The sequence below is a fragment of the Erpetoichthys calabaricus genome, chromosome 11 (assembly GCF_900747795.2).
Source record: "Erpetoichthys calabaricus chromosome 11, fErpCal1.3, whole genome shotgun sequence".
Classification (NCBI taxonomy): Eukaryota; Metazoa; Chordata; class Cladistia; order Polypteriformes; family Polypteridae; genus Erpetoichthys; species Erpetoichthys calabaricus.
This window is the reverse complement of record NC_041404.2, coordinates 141,893,129-141,915,796: the sequence shown is the minus strand read 5'-3', so window position 1 is coordinate 141,915,796 and position 22,668 is coordinate 141,893,129. Positions and strand designations below refer to the sequence as shown.

Genomic DNA, 22,668 nt, shown 5'->3' with positions numbered 1-22,668 from the left:
TGTGGCCTTCCTGATTCTGTCAGTGGGACTTAAATACTTTTTCCGCTGACCATCGAGTCAGGGTTTGGGAAGTGACGGTGGCAAACGCTTCACTGATGGTGCAGAAGTGTGTAATGATGCTGTTAGTGGTGCTGTCAGCATAATGGAGTTTAGGGTATCATTAATAAATCATTAAACATTAATGAAACTGATTGCCTATCAGGTTCCTGTTACCTGAGTGTTGTGTCAGAGGGTCATGGGTGGTTACATCCTATCAACCAGTGATGGGTGGGCTACACACACACACACACACACACACACACACCTTCATTGTTTCATAGCCAGCTACATTGTAGAGGCCATCTTACCTAACACAGACATCTCTGGGATGCTGAAGGAGGCTGTGACCTGCGCTATATGGATTTCAGTGGATTGTGCAAACCTAATGAAAATGGTGACTAGCCAGTGAATTGACCCCACGCCCACTGAGCCTTGAGACACTGGCATTGCCCTCTGAAAATCAGGAGCTGCCCATCAAGGAGGCTTTAAGCCAATGTTTCCCAAACTCTGTCCTGTGGCCCCCCTGTGGCTGCAGGTTTTTGTTCCATCCGGATTCCTAATCTGTGACAACACCCGATAGCACTGATCTCATTTAATTAGCTGGGATTATTTTTCTTTTATTCTACATTCAGAAAAGCACAGCAGCAGGATTTTTTACATTTATAAGACCTCTTAATACATAATTCGCCAGTCTCCTCACTCACTCACTCACGTCCGTCCGAAGCCGAATGCGCAGTCTCCTTCTGCGCAGCTGCCCGAAAAACCTTACGAGACCGACATCGTGGCAGGCAGCGGATTTAGGGCCGTGAAAATTCAAAGAGAAAAGGCGACTTCGACCGACATCCAACCCCAACATCGCGGGAGGCGGCGGATTTACGGCCGCAAAAATTCAAAGAGAAAGGCGACTTCGATTAAAGCTCTAGAGGCCTGAAAGGCGATTTCGACTACAGCTCGCGGCCTAATTACGCATTCTGATTCAATACACCTATATCAGGTTTGTGGTGCTTATACTTATCACTATTGTACTCGTGCCTGTTTCATCTTACGTTGTCAAAACGGGCTCTTTGTCTAGTTTAGAAAGATTTCTGCTTTTGCTATAGATTTAAATGCCTAACTCTCTTTTGTTGATTTCATTATACTTTGCCCTTTCTCTGTGCCATTTTTCCCCTTCGTTGTATCTTAATAATGACAATTTAAAACGAGCAGAGCAGACACCCAGGCAAACAACACATTGAATAATCAAAGGCTGCAAGTACTTTAGAGTCGGACCCACTAATTAGTAAATAACGGATTAATTAAACAATTAGAACACCTAGAAAAGTAAAATGAAAATCAAGATGAAAATGCTGTTCAAAAGAAAAAAAATGCATTATTCGTATATAACTGCTTGGTACATTTTAATATTTTTTTTTTAGCAAACTTAGTTGTCTAATTTCTGTATTGTTCCCTAAACACAGAACTTGGGAAATATCAGTTCACTTAATTAGCCCAGGAGTTCAATTAAAAACAGAAGCTGGTTGGAACAAAAACCTGCAGCCACAGGGGTTCCCCAGGACCGAGTTTGGGAAACACTGCTTTAAGCCGATCTTCACCCATTTTGCACACTCTTGCCAAGTAAGGCCTAGCCTGGGACTAATGCCTTTTCTTCATTTCAGTCGACTACATTTTAAAAGACGAGTCCGAGAAGGAGAGGCTTTACATTGCCAGCATCCCCCATCCATACCCTCAGAGGATCATCCGAGCGCCAGTCCCATGGAACAGCAGCTACCGAGACGCCAAGGCCTGGACGCAGTGCCATTTGTTTACCATTAACCCTCTGATGCTCCGGCTGCAGCACCTCTGGTTCACTGAGTAAGACTGACCTTTGATTGCATTATTTTTGGTTGAACTTATTTTGTCAGAGGCCGACATTCCCGGCCTGCATATGTGTGTATGATGGGTAAAGCTGCGAAAGCCAATATTTTTATGTTTGTTCAATGTTGGCCCTTTTGTCATTGCTGGCTGAGATTCTAGTGACCTGTCCTTCATCTACACCTCCACCCTGATAATCTTCCATTTCCAGTTTTTAATGTATATATATTTTTACATTCTTTGTCTTGCTTTTTTATCATCTCAGGTGTGTGATTAACTGTGGTGTGTTTGTCGATTTATGTAGCTTATAATTGGAGAGTCACCCAAACCGGAGTCAAATTCCTTGTATGTGTGTACACTTGGCCAATAAAATCGGATTCTGATTCTCTTTCCATACCTGGAACAGCATGGGCAATATGTCTGTGTTTTATAAGAATTACTTCTGAACGTTCTGAAGTCACCCAACTCACCTGTGCATCAAAACTCCCACACAGTGGCACCTTGGTAATTTGTTCCAAAAACGTGCTTGAGATCCAAAGCACTCGCATATCACAGTGAATTTCCCCATAAGAAATAATGGAAACTCAGATGATTTGTTCCACAACCCAAAACTATTCATATAAACTAGGGGGCTTTGCTCGGCAACCCCCATGCCTGAGCGATGCACTAGCCTCTTTGAGGGTCTGCCGCTCACGTATGGCGATGCGGATATACAATTTAAACAGATTATTTTCATGGGAATTGTTACATACGCATCAACGCAACATATAACTGCCCGTGACTGAATTTCATTTCTTTCTCTTGTGAAAAGCAGACCGGACACAGACAGACGGACATCGTTCTATCACCCAACACACATTTATTATTTACACTATTTACAAAAGTTACTGCACAAACCCAGTGCCTCCAGCACCAATCCCCCAAAGTCCAGGCCTCTCCTTCCAGTGCCTTCCTTCTTCAGGCCCCTTTTATACATGCCCGGATGGGCTCCAGGTGCTTCCCGACACTCCTCCACAGACACTCCCCTGTGTGGCGGAAGTGCCGGCTGTGCTCCCGGAAGCCCTCCGGGTGTCCCCAGTCTTCTTCCGCACCCTGGCGGTGACCACGGGCCCATACAGGGTTGAGCTTCCCAGCTCTGTACCCGTGGCCCCCAAAGGAACCAGGGCGGTCGCCCCCTCGTGGTCCGGAGGAGGTATGAGCCCTCCTCCTGTCCTCCTGGGCGTCCCGGCTGGGTGCCACACTCTCTATTAAATAAAACGACTTTTTTGAATGTTTGGCTCTTGTTAATTGTCTTTTCAAAAGCTATTCTAACGGGAAACTATTAACATTTTAACATGAATGGCATATCAAGATCTCCTTTGTTGTCTAATGCATTGTTATCACTCTTTAATTTAATATTGGTTTTTAATCAGTATGCTGCTACTGGAGTATGGGAATTTCCCCTTGGGGATTAATAAAGTCTGTCTGTCTGTGTCTGTCTATCTTATAGCGCCTTTCATATCTATCTATCTATCTATCTATCTATCTATCTATCTATCTATCTATCTATCTATCTATCTATCTATCTATCTATCTATCTATCTATCTATCTATCTATCTATCCCCCTGAAGATGGACTACATTACCTTTCTTGGATACATCCTTCTTTCTACAGTAATTTGTGCATTGTAAGACTGGACGTTGTTAACAGTTGTAGATATTCTTCATGATATTGTAAGTTGTTGTTTTCATCTTCCGCACCATCACCACCAAGTGTTTCAGCAGTCTCTATTGATACGCATTTAACCAATTTGCCGTGTGACCGTTTGACATTTTTGGTGCTAATTCCTTTGACTTCCTTGTTTCTCGGTGCTAGGATTGCGTGTGTACTCTTTTTATGTTGATAACTCTTCGTGATGAAATTCTTCAATAAGATTTGGACATCGACACTATCAGCTGCCAGTCAGTGCTCAGTAGCCATTAAGAAGGCTAATAGAATGTCCAGTTATATAGCGCCTTGATGTGTGGAGTACAAGTCACAGGAGGTGACGCTGGATCTTTATAACACACTGGTGAGGCCTCATCTGGGGTACTTTGCACAGTTTTGATCTCCAGGCTACAAAAAGGACATAGCAGCACTAGAGAAAGTTCCAGAGAAGAGCGACTAGGCTGATTCCTGGGCTACAGGGGATGAGTTATGAGGAAGGATTAAAAGAGCTGAGCCTTTACAGTTTAAGCAAAAGAAGATTAAGAGGAGACCTGAGTGAAGTGTTTAAAATTATGAAGGGAATTAGTCCAGTGGATGGAGACGGTGACTTTAAAATGAGTTCATCCAGACCAGGAGGAGGCAGATGAAAACTTAAGGGGAAATTTCGTACAAACATTTAGAAGTTTTATCTTTACACAGAGAACCTCCGATACATGCAATAAATGACCAAGTAGAGTGGCAGACAGTAGGACCTTCAAAACACAATCCGACGAATTAAATGAATAGGACTGGTGAGCTTTCTTGGGCTGAATGGCCCATTCTTATCTTGGCTGTTCCAATGTGTCATTATGGGGGGCACCTTGCCCCCTGTAAAGTGCTTTTTATAACACTTCTCCACAGTGTTTTCATATTTCCTGCAGTTCACACGTTTGCCCTTCGCCACTCATTGTCTTCTCTGTCTTCTGTTTTGTAGGTTTGCTCACCAGCGTTTTGTTCAACGCCAAGATCTGCTTTCAGCCAGCCTTCCATTGCTTCCTGCTGAGTATCGTGAACTCATCCGCAAGCATTGCCTGGGGGCCCGGGAGCTTCTGAGAAACAAGTCAGTAGTTGACAATGCTTTTTAAGTAGTGAAGGTGAAATTCACTAAATTCACTAGCAACACGGAGACCACTGGAACGACACCCAAGAAGGCCCAAACTCGAGAGCACATTTGCCTCGCTGGGCATTCAGTGTGGTTCTCAGATTGTCCTCACAAACAGTAAACCCTGGCAATCATTTATCGAGGACTGAAAGCTGCACTCTGTACAGTGTAGCTTTTATTAAATGGTATTTCTTTTCCTAACATTGAGCTTTATGAAAATGTATGCCTTTGCTTTTTTTAAAAAATTAATAAATCAGTTAAGCCTTAAAATAAAGCTAAACAATGCTGTTAACAAACTGGCACCACGGGTGGGCAAACTACCAGGGCTGATTGAAAAGTAATGAGACTTCTTCTTCTTCTTTTGGATACTCCTGTTAGGGGTTGCCACAGCAGATCATCTTCTTCCATATCTTTCTGTTCTCATCATCTTGCTCTGTCACACCCATCACCTGCATGTCCTCTCTCGGCACATCCATAAACCTTCTCTTAGGCCTTCCTCTTCCCCGTCAGCTCTATCCTTATCATCCTTCTCCCATTATACCCCTCATCTCTCCTCTGCACATGTCCAAACCAACACAATCTCACCTCTCTGACTTTGTCTCCCAACCGCCCCACCTGAGCTGACCCTCTAATGTCCTCATTTCTAATCCTGTCCATCCTCGTCACACCCAATGCAAATCTTAACATCTTTAACTCTGACACCTCCAGCTTTGTCTCCTGTGCCACTATCTCCAGCCAATATAACATAGCTGGTCTCACTCCCGTCCTGTAGCCCTTCCCTTTCACTCTTGCTGATACCCGTCTGTCACAAATCACTCCTGACACTCTTCTCCACCCATTCCACCCTGCCTGCACTCTCTCCTCACTTCCACAATCCCCATTACTCTGTACTGTTGATCCCAGGTATTTAAACTCATCCATCTTCGCCAACTCTATTCCCTTCATCCTAACTATTCCACTGACCTCCCTCTCATTCACACAAATGTATTCTGTCTTGGTGGTCCTACTGACCTTCATTCCTCTCCTCATATCTCCACCTCTCCAGGGTCTCCTCAACCTGCTCCCTACTCTCACTACAGATCACAGTGTCATCAGCAAACATCACAGTCCAAGGGGACTCCTGGGTAATCTCGTCTGTCAGCCTGTCCATCACCATTGCAAATAAGAAAGGGCTCAGAGCCGATCCCTGATGTAATCCCACCTCCGTCACTCCTGCCGTAGACCTCACCACAGTCACACTCCCCTCGTACATATCTTACGTACTTCTCTGCCACTCCCGACTTCCTCATACAATACCACAGCTCCTCTTGAGGCACCCTAATGAGACTGATTTTATTTATTTATTTATTTATTTATTTATTTATTTATTTATTTATTATTCAGAATAAAATGACTTCACAGGCTCAGAACACTTTCCTGTTTTAAAATTGGCGTCCTCCACACTCAATCGTTTCTGAAACGAAAATGTATTCAAAGACCAGTAGCAGACCGTTTTGCAACATCACGTTTAGCGATGCGGCCGTGGCGTTTTTCACTTCATTGTTAGAGGAGAACCCAGAAGTCACACTGCGCTTTATCCGGGTGGTCTTATGCAGTCCCCCCAACTTCAATCATTTCTACCAATACAACAGCAGCAACACCCGGCCTGGCATTGCCATGGAGTGAACAACACTGTTTCTTGAGCAATATTGACATCCATAACCGTGGTGGATGGCCTCCCCATATGCACTTCATCACCCTCTTACATGTTGCCAACCTCAAAGTGCTTCCACCACTGAAATGCAGCAGCATGGCTAACAGTTTAATCGTTGTCTGCTTGCCACAACATTTTAAGACTTTCATTGCCACTCTTTCCAAGCTTAACGCAAAATTCAATCGCACCCCTCTGCTGTACTCCCACAGGAACATTTTCTTCATCCGCCGTGATGACACATATGAGGTGCTTCCACTTGCTGCAATAACCACGGAAGAATATGCCAGTCCATCTGTAGGACTGCACACGTAAATGCGTGGCATTCGCAGACACCTGTGCAGCATTCCCACCTCTCCCTCCATCAAAGAGAAACGTGGACAGTCTCCTTACTTTTCAGTCAGCCCTCATATTCCCCCGAAGGCCAGATCCAACCTGTTGCACAGTTGTTAGCATTCTGTGGGCTTCTCGTAGGGATATCTAATACAGGGTGAGCCAAAAAGAAGTCCCACATTTCAAACGTTTATTCTGCAAAAACGCTACAAGGTAAAATAAATTTCATTACAACACAAGAAAGGGTATACAAAACAGATTTTAAAAATGATGTCTTCCTGGTGGTGGCCATCATTAGCGATACGCTCTTTGAGATGATTTCTGAATGCTCGCATGACTTGTTCAGCCATTTTGAGGGGAATAGCGGCTATTTCACAGCGAATTGCGTCCTTGAGGGCTTCACGGTTTTGAGGTCGGTGTGTGTGTACCTTCGACTTGAGAAGAGGGAATCGCACGCAGCGAGATCAGGCGAACATGAAGGCCACCTGACATCGCCACACAGGGGGATCAGCTTCCCCGGAAACATCACCCGCAAAACTCATGGATCTCCGCACAGGCCGTATGAGCGGTCGCTCCATCTTGTTGACACCAGGCATCCACCACACCCTTTTCTTCCAGTTCTCTAGCATTTCAATGTAACGTTCTGAAGTGACGGTGACCGTTCCCACCCACCTCCTCAAAAAAGTAAGGGCCTACAATGGCAAATTCTGCTACAGTGCACCAAACTGTAACACGTGTGCTCACTGGGCAGGGGTCTCTGATGAAGTTCATGAGGGTGGGTTTCAGCCCAGTATTAAAAGCTTTGCTTATTTATGCAACCATTCAAATGGAAATGTGCCTCATCGCTGATGTCACATAACAATGATGGCATCTCGATGAACGATTTGCAGAATCCCGGCGCACAACTCTACGGCTCTCCCAGTCTCCCTCAGTGAGTTCCTGCACTTCCATCATTTTGTATGGATGGATATGAAGGTCCTCATGCAAAAGACGTGCTGGAAAAGCCCAAGGCTGACGCACACTGAACATCTAGGAGACTGCAAAATTGATGCTCTTAGAGCTTGGATGTTTTCAGGCACTCGTACAGTCCGAAGACGGCCTGGAGATTTTCTGTTCAATGTCGTACCCATCTGTCTAAATTTAGCCACCCACTGAAAAATTGTTTTCTAATTTGGGACGTCACCGTTAGGAGGAATGCTGAAGTGTGTTGTGTAGCAATGATGGACTCGTTTTTGAAGAACGCTTCGACAGCGAAAACATGGTGCACACCAGACCAAGGCAACAAGGGATCGCCTATTAAAGGACCCTCCCACCCCAACCCACTTGGCTGCCTCTACCTCACGCAATGACCTCGAGAAATGTGGTACTTCATTTTGGCTCACCCTGTATTTCAGTCCTCTTGGAATGTTCTTAGCAATACACTGAGCTAATGTAAGTGTAGGAAGTTGCCATGTGGCATCATTCAGAAAATAATCCAATAAATCAAGCTGTCATCCCACAGATAGGGACAGTCTGTCACGCTGCCACACGTAAGCGTAAGTGTGTATGCTTTTAGCTTCTTTAATTGCATTGTCAAGAAATTCCATTTTCATTGAAATCTGGGCAGAGAGGTGACCCTGTGACCCTCCCGCCAGACAACCTGAACATCAGCCCATCATTCAGGGAGAACACACTGCGTCAAACAGCAACACACCAAAAGTCCAATGCCCAAATAATGCCACAGGGCATGGAATTGCCCAGCTTGTCTGAGGGCTTGTACTTCTAGTGCCACCACTTGGAAGTGTTCTTCACTGCAGAGTTTCTAATCAACCTAATTTGCTTTTGTTCTGTTGTAGATGGATACCAGCTTGTGCCTCTCTCTTTCTGGCACACAAGGACGACTGGTTTCACTTAGTGCCCGAGAATGACCACAGCTCCACAGAGCGAATCCAGGAGCTCTTTGATTGTGTGGCATCACTGATGTCGCTGCAGCTCAGAGGAATGGTCATCAGCTCCTTGCAAGACCTGCTGGCCTTCTTCATGATTCACAAGGTAGTGAAAATTTAAAGAAGCAACAGCATGAGATTGCCGCCCCCATCAAATTGGATTTTGTGTGGCCACTAAACAAATGGGCGCTTAAACAGAGTGGATTCAGAAAGCATTCAGACCCCTTCACTTTCAGCACCCTTAATTGTGTTGTAGATTTCATTTGAAATGGAGAAATTTGCCATTTTTTTACCCATCAATCTAAACTAAATAACCCATAAGGTCAGAAAGCTATTTAAGCTATCCTGATTGGTGGAGAGCTGCTGAGATGATTGTCCTTCCAACCGGTTCTCCCATTTCAGCAGAGGACTTTTGAGGCTCCGTTAGAGTGATCATTGGGTTCTTGGTCGCTTCCTTGACCATATGGCACTTCTTGCCTGGTTACTTGGACTGCCAAATGACTAACTCTAGAGAAAGTGCCGGTAGTTCTAATCTTCTTCCATTTCACAATTACTGAATACTCAAAGCTTTAGAAATGGTTTTGTCTCCTTGTCCTGATCCATCCCTCTCCACAGTTTGCTTACTGAGGTTCTACAGGGAGCTCCTTGGACTTCATGGCTTGGCTTTTGTCTTGACATGCAGTATGAATTCTGGGACCCTCTATACACATGTGACTTTCTAAATGATGTCCAATCAACTCAGTTTTTAACAAAGGAGGGCACCAATTCAAGTTCTGGAAACATCTCAAGGAGGATTAAAGCGAACCGGAGCCAACTGGGCACAATTTGCAGTGCCACAGTAAAAAGGTCCAAATATTTGTAGAAATGAGAAGTTTCAGTTTTTGATTTTTAACAAATTTGCAGACCTTTCTGACAAACATGTTTTCACTTTGTCATTATGGGATATTGAGTGTAGATTAATAGGAAAAAATAGCACGTTTACCTATTTATAACGAAACGTACAACACAATAAAGTGTGCCGAAAGTGAACCTTCTGAGTCCCCTGTATGGATTTCCGTTTCCCCAGTTATTACGACGGGTATGAAAGGCAGCCGGATGTGAGCTCCGTCCTCTGCTGCGTGATTTCACTTTCCTGATTATTATCGGTATTTAAGGCAGTGTGATAGGAGCAGGCACTCTATTCAACTGAGCTCAGTCATTTGTTCCGTGATTTCTGTTTCCTGGGTTATTGTCAGTAAAACGGATGGTAGGGTGCACCATTTTGAGCAGAGCTTGGTTCTCTGTTGTGTGATTTCTGTTTCCTGGTGATTAACGGCCTAAATATTAGCAGGTAGGTGGCACTGCTGTTTTCCCGGTCAACTCCTTTTTTTTTTTTTTTTGGACATTCCACTCCATTTAGTTTTCTGATGAATTGATTTTTGAACTGCCATTAAAGCTTTGACTTGCCAGTATAGATTTGACTGCATAGTTACTTTTTAAAATAGCCTTTAAATGTGATCTCAGATCTCAAGTGCAGCCAGTCATCCAATACTGTGTGAAAACAGATCCAAAGGCTATTCTCCATAGGTGAGGTTTAACTAAAAGCATGAATTAATCATGCTGATAATGACATGCACACACCTTAATGGTGTCACTTTTAGGGGTGTTCTAGTCCCAAGCCAAATCACCGATCAGCTATGTCAGCATCATGTATTATTAAGAGATACTGAACAGTGTATCTCAGATCTTTACAGATATAGACGAGCTGTTCATCCGTTTTCTAAACTTGATTTTTCTGGTGTGAGGCCAAAAGTAGATGGACCTTTTCCTAGTAGTGGACACAACCTTCAGCCCGCCGTCCTCAACCGTGCATTAAGCCACTCTATTAGCCCGCGAGACTCGGAACTAAGTACCCCATCAACATGCCATCTTAAAAGGTGCTGCTAATGTCTGCTAAATTCATGTACCTAAATTTGAAGTCTTTCAAATTGGCTTTTAGGATCAATCATCCCAACCTCCACTTTAACCCTTTAGGAGGCTATACCAGGTACAAAACCAGGACAGTTTCTATACGAGATGCCAGTACTTCCACTATATGAGCAGAAGTCTGTGGAGACCCCTCGAAATGACAGAGTTCATTGTTAACATTTGCATAAAATCAAGCAGACAGCCATACATTGACAAACTTTGGGTCACACACCGCAGGGCCTGCACCTGATTTCGTTGTATTTGTTACAATGACAATAAAGATATTCTGATTCTGATACTGAAAGTAATCCTGTAGACATGCATTCTGGATTAATTGGCCAATCTGAGTTGCTCAAGCAGGTGTTGTTGCTGCTTTGTGGTCGATGATTGCTGGGATAGGCTCCATCTGCCCCTGCAGCCCTACCCTGGGTAATCAGGTTATGAAAATGGATGGAAATTGGCTCCGCATAAGTAGGTGAGTCCAGAAATGGATTGGCGGCCCTGGCCTGATTGGTACCCACCTTCTGTGCTGTGCTGTGCTCTGCTGCCTGACTGGATGATCAGGTTAGTAAATTAGGTAGAGAGGTGTTTGGACAATCGCTCTGCTTTGAAATGTATTAGTTAAGTGTAAGCATGTCCATTAGAGAAATGAACATGAAGAAGATGGCACTGTATCAGGTTCCCACCCCTGTCAGCCACTCCTTCTACCTCAGATGTATTTAGCACTAGCAGTACTGTCCATACCATACCATACCATACCATATTTATTTGTTGAGCGCTTAAAAACACAGCATTACAACCGACCAAAGCGCTGTACAGTTAAAACAAACGGGACTAAAAACAAAATATTAAAGCAAACATTAAGAGAGAATTTGAACTGAAAACTAAAAACAGGTCAGAGGATCCAATAAAATAGAGAAAATAGCGAAAAACAAGTAGAAAATGAAACAAGTTAAGAATTAAAAGCCAATGTGAAGAAGTGCGTTTTTAAGCGTAATTTGAATGTGGCAACTGAAGTGGCTTGCCTAACCACTAAGGGTAGGGCTTTGAACCCATTTCGCTCTTCCATCTGGAAAAAATTGTCGCCTCAATGAAGCCTTCGGGCTCTCCGGACGATGTGGTGCCGCCCAGACTCTTGAAAGATGTGTTTCCTGCGATTCGATACGACGTCCTAAAGATCATAACTAGTAGTCTATCTTCGGCTATAGTTCCTCGTGCTTTCAAACATGCAGTTGTACATCCTATTCTGAAAAAACCTGATTTAGACCCTGCCGTTCTTTCCAATCTTCGTCCAATTTCCAAACTACCTTTCTTGTCAAAAATACTAGAAAAAGTAGTTTATGAGCAATTAACTCATCACTTACAGGACCATCAGGTAATGGATCTTTTTCAGTCAGGCTTTAGGCCCCAACATAGCACAGAAACCGTGCATTTACGTGTCCTAAATGACGTCCTTTTGGCATTGGACTCAGGACTTCATGTGATTATGGTTCTTCTCGACCTATCTGCTGCGTTTGACACAATCGATCATGGCATCATGATCTCCCGACTCGAATCCTGGGCTGGTGTATCTGGCTCAGCCCTCGACTGGTTCAGGTCATATTTCTGCAACAGGACTCTTAGAGTCATGTTGGACGATTTTTCATCTGAATCAGTCCTACTTCCATGTGGGGTCCCCCAGGGTTCCATTTTAGGGCCACTACTTTTTTCAATCTACATTCTGCCTTTAGGTGCAATTTTTAGAAAACATGCAATTTCATATCCTCTATATGCTGACGACTGCCAAATTTATTTTTCCCTTAAGCCAACTGACTCCACCAAACCTCTCCTCGACTGCCTATCTGACATTAAGGATTGGCTGGCTGTAAATTTCCTTCACCTGAATGATTCAAAAAACCGAGGTCATTGTTTTTAGTCCCGACTACAAACAGATTCCATCTTTTGGCCTCGACTCTCTTCCCACTCCAGTAACTTCGTCTGTCTTTAATCTCGGAATCAAAATGGATTTGTTCCTGAAAATGGTTGCTCAAGTCAACAGCACAGTAAAATCCTGTTTTTTCCAGCTCAGGCGTATCGCCAAACTCAAGCCTATTCTGTCTAACCATCTCCTGCAATCAGTAATCCATGCATTTATTACGTCCTGGCTTGATTACTCTAATTCCTGCCTTTATGGTATCAGCAAAGCCACTCTTTCTAGACTACTGTCACGTGCGCAGAGTTACTTGCATGTCCAACCAACAGGTAAAAACTGTGCCATGATAAACCAGAATGTATTAAAATGGCGATATTTCAACATTAACACTTCCCCAAGAATATTAATCAAGTCAAATTAACTTCACACGATTAGTCATTTGTTCCCTTGTAATGACCAGAAGTGGTGGCAATGATACATACGTATTTAGACTTATTTTTTTTATTTTTGTCACCTCCCTCAGGATGGAAATGATTTTGGAGAGACCTACAAAGACCTGGACTTCATCAATCCCCAGGTGTTAATAATCAAGCTGAAAGTTTTGGAACCGAGAATCACATTTGAGCCAAGCCTCCGGGAATGCTGGGATCTTGTCAACTGGAGCTTCATGGAAATTTTGCACAGCGCACAGGAGCTTCCCCGGGTATGTGAACGTCTGCTGTAGGATGTGCCCCCCCCCTCCCCACCCCCCAGATCTTAAGTGCCAAGTGGCTTTCTTATCTGTCATTTGTCACATGTTGTCCTCTCTAACATGTAAGTGTGACGATGCTGGTTCTCCAGGCTCCCATCTTGCTTTTTGGGAGCCCTTGAACCCTGCACCGTTGGTAATGTTACCGATGAGCTCGGCAGTGAGGCATAACAATGGAGCAAAGTGCTTTTTATTTAAAACAACAAGAAAAAGTATCCAAATTAAACAAAGTGCAGTGCTTCAAAAAGTCACTAAATAAATAATCTATAAAATTGAAACGTGGAGGTAAAAACCAATAAATAGAAAAAGCAACAATCTTTTAAAACGAGGTTAAAACAATGCTGGAGGCAGTCTCTCTTTAAAAAAAACAAGCTGGTGTTGTCTTATCTGGCGGCTCTCCTGCTTCTCCCATCTGGGCCCTGCAACAGGAGTCGCCCTCTCAGCAGCTGACCTTCTCTACTGTCCGGTTGCCTTTCCCTTCCCTGGCTCCGTACGGCTTCCTTACCGGACCGAGACTTGGGTTCCTCAACGGCCAGGTCGCTTACGCTGAGGCACACCTTCCCAAGACTCCATGACTCCCGTTGCTATCTCGGCCAGCCGTCCTTCATCCCCGGTCATTCCAGCTCCTTGTTCGCTCAGCCTTCTGCCCCACCGAGTGTCAGCCAAACCGCACTGCTAGGGCTGCAATGTCCAGCTGCCTGCCTGCGAGCACACGCTCACTCTCGCTCGTCCACGCCGGCTCTATCTCCATCCTGCTTCCTGCAACCTCCGTCTCTTTTCTCTTTAACTTTCTTTTTCTTTTTCTTCTCCCAAACCGCTTTGCGCTTCTATTTATGAAGAGGACGTGGCAAATCAGCAGCCCCCGGGAACAATTACAGATGTGGACGGTGTCTCACCTGTGCACTTAGGTGAGAAATGCCCACATCTCAAATTCCCCAAGACCTGCTTCAGCCACACAACCATGCCCCCTCGTTAAGCCGCGAGTGCGGTGATTATTTATTTAAAAGTGACCTTCCTGATGGGAGCTGTGGACCCGCTGTACCCACGGTTTTCAAACTTTTTTAAACAAGTACCACTCCGCGAGGACCATTAAACTGAAGTACCACTGTCAATGAATCGTTAATTTACGCCCGTGGTGTTTGGAAGAAAAAGTCACTATAATCACTATAATGACTATAATTATGACGTTAAAGTGCCTAATAAAAGCCGGCTTGGAGTCTTCCATGCATTTACAGTAGTAAACTTATACTATATATGATTATATTGGCATTCTAGCAACATCGATTCGTGGAAAATAAAGGGCCACACGAGTACCACTTGGCATGACTTGAAGTACCACCAGTGGTACGCGTACCACAGTTTGAAAACCGTGGCGCTATACCACAATAAGACCTTTTCTGTTTATCAGTTTATCATCTTGCACCTTTCGTATCGTATGGAATCTGCTTATTATAAAGGGTAGTTTATATTTAACAATACAGCGGAGATCAAGAGGCACTAGCGTCAAAACCAAAACGAGTGAAAATATAAGGCAAGCTAAGGACCAAAGTTAGTTTTGGAAAAGTGTGCGAGGCAAAAAGGGTTTAGGAATCCGTAATCTCGGATGAGGAAGGAAAGGAATTTGAGCAGCATGCTTCTGCTGTGTGTTGGCGACGGTTTCAAAGCATGTCACATGAAGGACACGCACTAAATCTGCATCAGGACAGCAGTGGACACCTTCCCTACTGTATGTATGCTGCCATTTTGGTAGTTACAGTATATGTTTCTATTACACATTATAACATTTTTGAAGAGAGAAATTCAACATTTGTGCCTCGTTTACGGAATGAAGCGACATCACAACAGAGGCCTCGTCTTGCCCTTTGATCCTGTTTCCATGGAGAGTTGCGTGGGAATCCATTGTTTGTTGTGAAGCCTCCTTTATTGTTCCTTCCGCAGGTTGAATCCATCCTCTTCCCAGAAATTCAAGGAGAAAAGCTCACCCTGCGGACCGTCACTTCAGATGAGATGCTAGTCAGTGAGGTTGTCAGCAGATGCATGGAAGTGTTCAAAGAGAATTCTCTCGGTCCCCAGAGGTAAGGAAGGCAAGCTTGAAAAGTGAAGCTTGCCAGCGATGCGTGTTGCCTTCGTTATCTGTAGTTTTAAAAAATGTCGGAAATTTTAAAGGGTTTTGAAATGTGGGTAATCAAAACATGTCCTTTTAAATTATAACAAATGTACACAACAACTGTTTCAGAGTTGGAGAGCCTGATTGTGGATTGTCTCGTTAACTAAAAATGAATTCTTCAACATGTATAATAAAACATAGCAATTGCAGAGGAACTTTCAGCCTCCCCTCAACCCTGATTTGATTTAAACGCATTGGAGAACGTTATGCTGTGGACAGAGAGCCCCACTGAATTCGGAAATACTGTTAACAAGTTAAAAAAATGACACATTCCCCATATCAGGGGTCGCCAGCTCCGGTCCTGGAGGACCACCGTGGCTGCAGGTTTTCATTCTCACCCTTCTTTTAATGAGTGCCCTGTTTGTGCTGCTAATTAACTTCTTGTGAATTCATTTTAATTGAATTGCTTTTTTTTAAAAAATGATTTGCTTCATTTCTTTCCTTAAATGGCACCCAAGCAGAAATGAAATGTGAAAAGTGTGAGCCAACAGAAGACCAACTAAGTCAGGGCCTCAAACTCCAACTAAGTTCACTCCAACCAGTTGCTTAATGAGGTGCCGCTTCTTGTCGTTAGATAGATAGATAGATGTGAAAGGCACTATATAATAGATAGATGTGAAAGGCACTATATAATAGAGAGATAGTGTCACAGACGACTGCGGTAATTACCTGGCCGGGATGCATGGAGGGACCGGAAAGAGACATTAATAGCTTCCGGGGCACAAGGGCGCCGCCGCCCTGGATAAAAAGAGGACCACGGGAAAGGGACAAAAAGGATTTGACCCATTGGGAACCGTGGCCACCGCCAGGGGGCGCTTTAAGCCTCAGGAGACCCGGATGTGATTACTTCCACCACACTTGGCAAGATGGCGGAGGGATCGGCCAGGGACGCCCGGAGTGCTTCCGGTTCAAAGGGCAGCATTTCCGCCACACCAGGAAGTGCTGCTGGATGGACATCATCAGCCACCTGGAGCACATCCGGGGCGGGAATAAAAGGGGCCCCCTCCTTGCAGTCAGTGAGCCAGAGTCGGGAGTGGGAGTAGGACAAAGCTCCCAGGAGGAGAGGAGAGGAAAGGCAGCCAAGGACTGAGAGAGACTTGATTATGGGTGATTGTTGCTTTGTGCTTTGTGTGGAGTGAGGATTTGTGTTTATTTAATGTTTAATAAACGTGTGCTACTTATAAAGATGTGGTCTCCGACTGGTGGTGTCCGGGAAAGTCTCACAATAGGTAGATGTGAAAGGCACTATATAATAGATAGATAGATACTTTGTGAATTTCCCCTTGGGATTAATAAAAAAAATAGTTGCAGGTAGGACCCTCACTTTTGGTTTGTAGTGAGGCTGAAGCAGAACCTGGTTATGATCTGCTTTCCCAAGCGCAGGCAGCGGGGTGGCGTTGTATGCGTCTTTAATGTTTGCATACAGTAAATCAATAGTCTTATTTCCCCGGGTGTTACAGTCCACATACTGGGAGATAGATGTGAAAGGCACTATATAATAGATAGATACTTTATTAATCCCAAGGGGAAATTCACATACTACAGCAGCAACATACTGATAAAGAACAATATTAAATTAAAGAGTGATAACAATGCAGGTATAACAGACAATAACTTTGTATAATGTTAACGTTTACCCCCCCGGGTGGAATTGAAGAGTTGCATAGTTTGGGGGAGGAACGATCTCCTCAGTCTGTCAGTGGAGCAGGACGGTGACAGCAGTCTGTCATTGAAGCTGCTCCTCTGTCTGGAGATGATCCTGTTCAGTGGATGCAGTGGATTCTCCATGATTGACAGGAGTCTGCTCAGCGCCCGTCACTCTGCCACAGATGTTAAACTGTCCAGCTCCATGCCAACAATAGAGCCTGCCTTCCTCACCAGCTTGTCCAGGCGTGAGGTGGCCCTCTTCTTTATGCTGCCTCCCCAGCACACCACTGCATAGAAGAGGGCACTTGCCACAACCGTCTGATAGAACATCTGAAGCATCTTATTGCAGATGTTGAAGGACGCCAGCCTTCTAAGGAAGTATAGTCGGCTCTGTCCTCTCTTGCACAGAGCATCAGTATTTGCAGTCCAGTCCAGTTTATCATCCAGCTGCACTCCCAGGTATTTATAGGTCTGCACCATCTGCACACAGTCAGTCACCTCTGATGATCACGGGGTCTATGAGGGGTCTGGGCCTCCTAAAATCCACCACCAGCTCCTTGGTTTTGCTGGTGTTCAGGTGTAGGTGGTTTGAGTCGCACCATTTAACAAAGTCCTTGATTAGGTTCCTATACTCCTCCTCCTGCCCACTCCTGATGCAGCCCACGATAGCAGAGTTGTCAGCGAACTTTTGCACGTGGCAGGACTCCGAGTTGTATTGGAAGTCCGATGTATATAGGCTGAACAGGACCGGAGAAAGTACAGTCCCTTGCGGTGCTCCTGTGCTGCTGACCACAATGTCAGACCTGCAGTTCCCGAGATGCACATACTGAGGTCTGTCTGTAAGATAGTCCACGATCTTTAATTCTGTGGCTTGTTGCTGCTCTCGTGGTGCATTAGCAGACATTTCTAAAATTGTTGATTTTCTCTTTTCTAAGAGCACTGGGGGACCTGAGCAGTTTGACATTCCTGAGACCTTCACCTTTCTCTATTTTCAGATATTGTATGATGGACACCAGTTGTTTTGGCTCATTTTGTATCTCATTTTTGTTTAGCTACTAATTAAGGAAAAATAAACAATTAAGGGGTCAGAGTCTTCAAGAACAAGTCAATTCATCCATCCATTATCCAACCTGCTACATCCCAACACAGGGTCACGGGGGTCCCCTGGAGCCAATCCCAGCCAACACAGGGTGCAAAGCAGGAACAAATCCCAGGCAGGGTGCCAGCCCACTGCAGGACGCACACACGAGGGCATGTCTTTGGACTGTGGGAAGAAACCCACGCAGACACGGGGAGAACATGCAAACTCCACACAGGGAGGACCTGGGAAGCGAACCCGGGTCTCCTAACTGCTAGGCAGCAGTGCTACCACTGCTCCACCATGCCGCCCCAAGTCATTTCAAGTGAAGTTCATCAGCAGCACAAACGGGGCACTCAATCATTAAGAAAAGGGTTAGAATGAAAACCTGCAGCCATGGTGGTCCTCCAGGACTGGAGCTGGTAACCCCTGCCCCATATAGCTGCTTATTACATTTTAATAAAAATCTACCAAACTTAGTTTGTAATTTCTACACTGACTCCAAAACACAGAAACTGGGAAATAACGACTCACATAATTAGGCTGGGAGTCCAATGAAAAACGGAAGTTGGTTGGAACAAAAACCTGCAGCCACAGGGGGTCCCCAGGACCGAGTTTGGGGACCTCTGTTTTAGACACTTCTTTTAATAAGACCTTAAAAATTAGTTATTTGGTGTTATTAAGATATACAAACCACCACCAATTTATAGGAGCGGCTGCCCACATCTACACCTACTGTCATTTAACAAATCCTCCGCAAAGGTGTAGTTGGTGTTAAATATCGTAGTCTGATTAATGGAGGCCTTTAATTTATAATTGTAAAATTTCAACAAGATTCTTTTTTTTTTTCATTTCAGGTATTTAAATGTATACAAAAAGTACAGCGACCTTCTCAACAGCAATGCCAAACTAGATGTCCTCAAATTTCTGAAGGAGCAACATTCCCTTCAAGCCTTTACCAAGGTAGATGCATTCAAGCTTTGTAAGAGTTGAATTTGAACCCTGGTCCAATGTGCACCTGGCATGTGTTGGTGTCTCATATCCATCCATCCATCATCCAACCCGCTGAATCCAAACACAGGGTCACGGGGGTCTGCTGGAGCCAATCCCAGCCAACACAGGGCACAAGGCAGGGAACCAATCCCGGGCAGGGTGCCAACCCACCGCAGGACACACACAAACACACCCACACACCAGGCACACACTAGGGACAATTTAGAATCGCCAATCCACCTAACCTGCATGTCTTTGGACTGTGGGAGGAAACCGGAGCGCCCGGAGGAAACCCACGCAGACACGGGGAGAACATGCAAACTTGTCTCATATCCTTCTGAGTTTATGCTTAAAAGCTGATGCTGTTATTTTATTATTCACTATGATAAATGTATTTCTTGTTATTTTATATAACCCCTTAAGAGAAATATGTTATTTATGGCATAACCATTCCTGTTGATGATCCCAGCTGGATCATAATATACAGTGGGTATAGAAAAGAATCCATCCATCCATTCTCCAACCCGCTGAATCCGAACACAGGGTCACGGGGGTCTGCTGGAGCCAATCGCAGCCAACACAGGGCACAAGGCAAGGAACCAATCCTGGTCAGGGCGCCCACCCACCGCAGGACACACACAAACACACCCACACACCAAGCACACACTAGGGCCAATTTAGAATCGTCAATGCACCTAACCTGCATGTCTTTGGACTGTGGGAAGAAACCCACGCAGACACGGGGAGAACATGCAAACACCACGCAGGGTGGACCCAGGAAGCGAACCCAGGTCTCCTAACTGTGAGGCAGAGAAAATAACCCCCCCCCCTTCAAAATATTCCCATTTTTTGGCTTTTCAGCCTTAAATGAAAACACACAAACTAATATTTCTTCCCAGCTTTATTTACTCAATGCCATCTCTAACATCCAAGTGAAAGATATCACAGCTAGAGTTCAGAAGAATAATAAAAAATCAAAAACAAAACTTATTGAAGACTTAACTGCAATGGAAATGGTGGGCACTGACACCTGATTGAGTTTGGGGGGGGGTCCTTTATTAATCTCAGGATTTCTTGTTTTTTATTTTTTAAAATTCTTCTGAACTGTGATATCTTTCACTTGGATGTTAGAGATGGCGTTGAGGAAGTAAAGCTGGAAAAAATATTAGTTTGCGTGTTTTCATTTAAGGCTGTAAAGCAAAAAAAATGGGAATATTTTGAAGGGGGGGGGGGGATTCTTTTTTATACCCACTGTGTATATAGGCCATTGTTCTATTTTCTTTTTAATCGTGAGAAACAGTGTGTGCATGGAGAAACTCGCACATCTCCTAAAATAAAAATAAAAATAATACATTTAAAATGTCACGTACTTCTAAGCAAACAGAACTATCAAATAAATTGTGGTCATCTAAGGTATCAACATCTGCCATGTCCCGTTAGCAGAGTGGATGTAACCAATCGTGTTAAAAGTTTTCTTATTATAGAATGAATTCCTTTTAAAGAATAGTGACCTAATCAATGAATTGTATAAACAGAGCGCAGAGGAGACATGTGGCTAACATGTAATGCACTTGCTACCTCTTCGGAGATTTAGATAAAAAATAGCGATTGGCGCTTTTCCTGCTTGTGTTTTATTGCTTAAATCGGGGCATTCCAGTCCATTCCATCGGAAGGGGGTTGGGGAGTCTGTATTCATAATTTTTTATTCATAATTAGACGGAGTGGTGGCTCTGAGGCTAGAGATCTGCACTGGCAATCTGAAGGTTGCCAGTTCGAATCCCGTAAATGCCAATACGGACTCTGCTCTGTTGGGCCCTTGAGCAAGGCCCTTAACCTGCAATTGGTGAGCACTTTGAGTAGTGAGAAAAGCGCTATATAAATGCAAAGAATTATTATAATTGTTATTAATTATTTTCTTCCACAGGGGCAACGTCTGTATAGGCCAAGTGTCTGTCTCAGTATTGTTTGGCTGTTAATTAAAGAAAAAGAGACAACTAAGGGGCCTGACTCAAGTGAATTAAAACTAAAGCAGAAGAAGTTAATTAGCAGCCAAAATAGCTCACTAATGAAGAAGACGGTTAGAATGAAAACCTGCAGCCACTGCGGCCCCCCAGGACCGGAGCTGGACACCCGTGATTTAGATTATGAGAATGAACACACCATGTCCGTTTTCTGTGTCACTGTTATCTGAAGGCATTGTCTGCATGATCCGATAATTTGAAAGGGCCAACAATTTCTACGGGGTGTACCTACTTTTTTAACGTTTTTGAGCTGCCGTAGAAGACGACATGTTTTTAGACGTGCCGGGTGGTATTTGTGCTATCCCTACCTCCTGTTATGTTGACGCTTAGGTACCGCTTGAACTCGGATGTCCTGTAAATTTCAGGAGCCGTTAACCTTTTGTCACATTTGCCACGCCAACAAATCGGCTTCACCTGTGCAGAAGCTAGTCGAGCTCATTCTTAGACTCCAGCGTTCACCTTTTGACTTTCTTCTTTTCAGAAAATTGAGAGCATCCAAGATCTAAAGAATGAAATTGCCTCTCTTCACATCACGGTGCCCTTGGCGATGTTCTGCCTGGATGCAGTGAGCTTGCATGAGGACCTCTGTGCCCGTGCCCAGGAGCTCAAGGAGACGCTGATCTTATTTGAAGTGGAGGAAAACAGACAGTTAAATAAGAGGTACAGGACGCCAGGCCGTGCAGGGGTATGGCTTTTCAGTGTTTGTGGCATTGTCTGTTATTAACATTATGGCTCTGCTAGAACATTCATCAGATATCCGAGCCAGTCAGTCAGTCATTTCCAGCCCACTATATCCTAACACGGGGGTCTGCTGGAGCCAATCCCAGCCAACACAGGGCACAAGGCAGGAATAAATTCCCGGGCAGGGTGCCAGCCCACCGCAGGGCACACACACACACACACCAAGCACACACTAGGGACAATTTAGGATCGCCAATGCACCTAACCTGCATGTCTTTGGACTGTGAGAGGAAACCCACGCAGACATGGGGAGAACATGCAAACTCCATGCAGGGAGGACCTGTGAAGTGAACCCAGGTCTCCTAACTGTGAGGCAGCAGCGTTATCGTGCGCCAGCGTGATTCATAAATCGGTATGAAGGGCTCTGTATACTAGATAGATAGATGGATAGGTACTGCGGTGGGCTGCCGCTCTGCCCAGGGTTTGTTTCCTGCCTTGCACCCTGTGTTGGCTGGGATTGGCTCCAGCAGACCCCCGTGACCCTGTAGTTAGAACATAGTGGGTTTGAAAATGGATGGATCTTCCATTATACAGAATGGTATATTCAGGGCTGTATGTTGTGCTTTCTGCATGTGCCACCTTATACAGGGTGAGCCAAAATGAAGTACCACATTTCTCAATTGTTCATTGGCAATTCTAAGTTGTCACTAGTGTGTGTGTGGGTGTGTATGCACCCTGCGGTGGGCTGGCGCCCTTCCTGGGGTTTGTTTCCTGCCTTGCGCCCTGTGTTGGCTGGGATTGGCTCCAG

General features: G+C 44.6%; 1 protein-coding gene across 1 annotated transcript in view; it reads left to right on the top strand.

Moving 5' to 3' along the window:
* The window catches only part of dnah3 (dynein axonemal heavy chain 3), a 287,745-nt gene that overhangs the window by 43,391 nt on the left and 221,686 nt on the right, over positions 1-22,668 (top strand). The window contains exons 7-13 of the mRNA XM_051933798.1: positions 1,695-1,890; positions 4,551-4,676; positions 8,577-8,772; positions 13,049-13,228; positions 15,212-15,348; positions 19,023-19,128; positions 21,661-21,839. Coding sequence (XP_051789758.1) covers positions 1,695-1,890; positions 4,551-4,676; positions 8,577-8,772; positions 13,049-13,228; positions 15,212-15,348; positions 19,023-19,128; positions 21,661-21,839 — 1,120 coding nt within the window. The remainder of the gene's footprint in view (positions 1-1,694; positions 1,891-4,550; positions 4,677-8,576; positions 8,773-13,048; positions 13,229-15,211; positions 15,349-19,022; positions 19,129-21,660; positions 21,840-22,668) is intronic.